The sequence below is a fragment of the Vombatus ursinus genome, unplaced genomic scaffold (genome assembly GCF_900497805.2).
Source record: "Vombatus ursinus unplaced genomic scaffold, bare-nosed wombat genome assembly UNPS02014291.1, whole genome shotgun sequence".
In the NCBI taxonomy this organism is placed as follows: domain Eukaryota; kingdom Metazoa; phylum Chordata; class Mammalia; order Diprotodontia; family Vombatidae; genus Vombatus; species Vombatus ursinus.
The window spans coordinates 468,687-473,585 of record NW_020954069.1 but is presented as its reverse complement, the minus strand read 5'-3'; the positions used below and the strand labels follow the sequence as shown (position 1 = coordinate 473,585).

At 34.5% G+C, this 4,899-nt stretch overlaps 1 protein-coding gene across 1 annotated transcript; it reads right to left on the bottom strand.

Annotated features, from left to right (window-relative positions):
- Positions 1-659: 659 nt before the first annotated feature.
- LOC114042190 (olfactory receptor 10AG1-like) lies at positions 660-1,610 on the bottom strand. Its single transcript, XM_027860856.1, has one exon. It carries the CDS (start codon positions 1,608-1,610, stop codon positions 660-662), a length of 951 nt encoding a protein of 316 aa, XP_027716657.1.
- Between the last annotated feature and the right edge of the window lie 3,289 nt (positions 1,611-4,899).

The window sequence follows — 4,899 nt, the reverse complement described above, 5'->3', positions numbered from 1 at the left end:
AAGGTTCCTATTTCCCAAATCCAGCCATATGTACCCCCCAATATAAAGAGAACTAAAAAAGAAGCTAAATTTATTAGTGAATAAGTATGTCTCCAATTTACAAAAAAGCTAGTACAATGCAAACTAATCACACATCCCAAAGCTTAATTAACCACAGTCAACATTTCAGGTTGAAGAAAATTGATAATATACTCATTTCAATATAGAAACACTAAGAAAAAGATGTAGATAGGACAGGAAGCTTTCTGACATACTGAAGTAAAATCTCTCAATAGCCTCAGCTTTCAGGATGAAGTGAGTTGCCCAGAGTCAAACAGTTAACAAGTGTCTGAGGCTGCATTTTAACTTAAGTTCCCATGGCACCAAGGTCATTGTTCAATCCAAAGCATCAGTTATCTTCCCTCATCTTACACTTTTGGTGGAAAGGTAGTCCCTTATTAGTATTGTGTGAAAATAACCACAATGACAACAAAAATAAGTTTGTTTTGTGATTACACATTAAAAAATATGATACCATGGAGGGATTGAGAAGAGGAATGCCAAATGATTTAATATAACAAGGAGAAAATGTTAAGAGGTTGAAAGGTATACAGAAGAGAACAAAGGAAGAAAAACTTTGGAAATGGCTCAGTATACAGTAACGTGAAAGTTAAATTATTTTATTCTTTACTTACATATTTAGAAAATAGTTTTCTTATTGCCTCAATGAAGTCCTTGTTCCTCAGACTATATATCATAGGATTAATCATTGGGATAACGACAGCGTAGAATAGAGAGAAGACTTTATCTGTTCTGCCTGAGTAACTGGACTTGGATTGCAGATATGCAATGAAACCCGAACCGTAGAATAAGCAAACGACAATAAGATGAGATGAGCAAGTAGAGAAGGCTTTGGATCTGCCAGTGGTTGATGGGAGCTTCAAAATAGTGCTGAGGATTCTGATGTAGGACAAGAGTATCAATAGAAAGGGAATCAAACCAAAGAGGAAACAATCAATATAAATAAAGAATTCATCCCCAGAGGTGTCTCTACATGCCAACTTCTTTAGTGGGGGCATGTCACAGAAAAAATGATTGAGTTTCTTAGAACCACAGAAGGGTACAGAAAACACCTGGTATGTCTGCCCTGTTAAGAATGGAATTCCAATGAGCCAAGAGCCAATCACCATCTGCACACACATTTTGTAGTTCATGATTAGAGGATAAGAGAGGGGTTTACAGATTGCCACATAGCGATCATAGGCCATCACAACCAGGAGGAGGCTCTCTGTGACTCCCAGAATAAGGAAGAAACACAGTTGTACAGCACATAACAATAAAGAAATATTTCTTTTCTGTCTCCAAAGATTCATAAGCATTCTGGGGAGGGTGACTGATGTGTAACAAATTTCCACAAAGGAGAAGTTTCCAAGGAAGTAATACATGGGTATTTGGAGAGCAGGTTCCATATTGGTGATTACAATGATGAGACCATTCCCTAACAGGATACTTATATAAATGACCAAAAAAAGAACAAAGAGTAACCCTTGAACATCGGGAAGTTCAGAAAATCCTAAGAGAATAAATTCTTCCAAGAGAGTGAGATTCTTGTCTGCCATTTTTTCCTGCATATCCTACCTTTTAAATTAGTAATTCATAATAGGAAAGTTGTTTGTTTCTCACTAGGACATGGTTTCTGAAAAGACAAGTGGACAGGTTAGATTAGATAATGACTAAGATAATTATAAGATTATTAATTTTTAAATATCCAGTTTGGACATTTTATGTTATGAAATCATAAGTATGTATTACATGCTTGGTTGTACTTTTTGTCCTATATTCAAAATAATGTTATTTTTTCAGAGTCCTGGTTTTCAGTACAGATGATCTGTGATATATATTTAAAGATCTTTAATATGTGGATCATGTGATATTCAATGTTAAATATCCATTCTAAATCCTCTTTATCATATTTTGAGTCATCAGATCATTTCTAGCTCTAAATATTCTGACTTTATCATTGTAGTCAGTATTATTGAGGAAGTACAAAACCAACTCCACCTTGAAAAATTCATTTTTCTTATTCTACTGTCAAAAAGGAAGCTTAGAAGTTAGTATTGATGTAGAAAGCATAATTTATTGATAATACAAAAAAGTTTTTGATGTCAAATATTTTAGAATGTAAACATAAACATCAGAGAATGACATCATTTTCTACTCAATTCATTCTATTCTTTGTTCATTTGTACATTCAGATCTGGTTAGGCAGATACTTTTGGTTCTCATGTGATAATCTATGTCCAGTGGAAATAAAATTCCTGCAGAGCAAAATTCTTTGTGGCAGGTAGTGCATTTTAAGTAAGCAGGGGAAATGTGTGTCTCTCAACATCTAGGTCTTTTGAGTCATTGGAAGAGAGAGTGCCTGGAACAGTCCAGGTAACCACCAACTCATGGTAGCATTGGAATGTGATAAAGAGTGGGTTTAGATGTTAAGATTAGATAAATGATGTCCTATGAAAATGACTATGGCAGAGATGAAGTCTGTACCAGAAATGTCTGCAGTATAAAACACAATAGTCATTAATAAAGGAGTAAGAGAAGTAGTTACAGAGCACAGAACATCAGAGTCAGAGTCAGCTAACATCACCCCAAATCATATTGAAAGACCAAGGAAAATGATGTTTCAATGATCTCTCTGCCCAAGTATCACCCCTTGCAAGCTAATAGTTTTTAAAAATAAAATTCAAGTGGGATAAGGAAAGTCTTATTTGTAAAATCCTTGCTAAAAAGAAATATTTAACAAAAATGATTATTTTCTTCCTATTGAGAGCATACATTTGGGTTGTAGAGAGCTCCTTACTTGGTATATAGATATAGATGGTCAGTTATTTCATAGGAGAAATGTGTTGGTCAACACACTTAATATCCAAAGGAAAATATGGGACTTAGCAGGCCATCTACCTGGATTTCCCCAGACATGAAAAGACCTTTAGAACTACTTGCTTCACATTAAAAATAACATCTTTTTTTAAATCTAAGCAAATAATGATTAGCCAAAATAAATTTATATCTCATGCTTATTGTTGATACCTTGTTTAATCAATTCTAACTCAACACATCTGTATAGCAATAAGGATAGTGAGAGAATAGTCCCCTACAGGGGGGAGGAAGGGGAGGAAGGGAGAAAGTGAGAGACAGAGATGGAGAGACAGTGGCAGAGAGAGACAGAGAGAAAGAGAAAGACAGAGAGACAAAGAGACAGGGAGAGACAGAGACAGAGACACAAAGAGAGACAGAGACAGAAAGAGAAAGGGACAGAGACAGAAAGAGAAAGGGACAGAGACAGAGAGAGAGAGAAAAAGAGACAGACAGAGAAAGAGAGATCTTTTTTCTTTTCCAAATGCTTTTCTGTTCATGGTTTTGTTTCATCTAATAGTGCTTCACAATTGCATAACACAAGTGCTTCCACATAGTAAACCTTCTATGGAACATGAGATTGCAATTAGAATTTCATGTGAATGTTTTCTTTGTCCTTACTGAATCTTGATCTCTGAGTAAGATATTTGAATTTTCTAGTGTCAGAGAGCTTATAAGTCAACTAATCACAATAAGCTCTAGTCAAAAGCAAAAAATATTAAAGTTAGAAATATGGACTATAGCTTACTTACCTTTTCTTGTTACGACAAAATCATATTCAGCTGGTTTCCTTCATTAATATAACAAAATGTTGCATACATATAGTTGCTATTTATGTAGTGCTTTATGGTTTTTAGAAAACATCCCTTCTCACATTCAATTCTATTTTCATAAAGTTGTTTTTTTTATATTAGTGCTATAGGCATAATTATCCTGATTTTACATAAGAAAAAATTAAAAGTGAAGCAATGCAAGTGATTTGTTCAAGGTCAAACTACTAATAAGTTTCTAATTTCCAATGAACACAGTTTTCTCTTCACATTCAACATTGTTCCCACTGCCTTATGTGGCCCCTCCTTTAAGCATTAATAATTTTTAGAAACATTGCCAAGTCACAAAAAAACAAACTCCTATTTAAAAAGATAATTGAGTTGAATGGAACCAGGGCTCTTAAATAGAAAGAATTCTTGCCCTACTCTACTCTCTGGAGACAATTTCTCTCCCTGACCATATTTTCATTTTTAATGCGGAGCCAGATCTTATGGATGTAAGTCCACTGCTCTAAGCATTAAATAATAAAAAAAAGTACAGAAAAATTTAAAAAGCCCTGGGCTTAGACTCAGGGACCCAGTGTAGTGGGTTAGGCTCTGCTGCTTCCTAAGTATGTGACAATAAAAAGTTTGTACATAAGTAGCATGATCTTAGCCTCACTTACGTGATATATAATTCAGGATTTGATGAAACTAGCTATCCTTACCTCACAGGATTGTTGTATAAGCAAGCACTAAATAAAGGATAAAGTACTCTCTTTTTAATATTTTCAAATTTTAATTTAAAATTTTGGGTTCCAAATTCTACCCCTTCCTACTTCCTTACCCCACCCCCTGAGGTGGTAAGTAATCAGATATAGGTTATACCTGTGTAATTCTGTAACACATTTCCATGTTAGTCATTTTGTACATGAATACCTAATAAAAGAAAGAAACCGAAAGTGAAAAATAGCATGCTTCAGTCACTACTCAAACATTATCTATTTCTTTGGAAGCAGACAATATGCTTCATCATTAGTCCTTTGGGATTGTCTTGGATCATTTTATTGCGGAAAAGAGCTAAGTCATTCACATTTCTTCATTGAACAATATTGCTGTTACTCTGTACAACATTCTTCTGATTCTGTTCTCTTCACTATGCATCAGTTCATGTAAGTCATTATAGGCTTTTCTTCTTAAATCCATCTGCTCATCATTTCTTATAGCACAATAACAAGCCATCACAGTCATACAG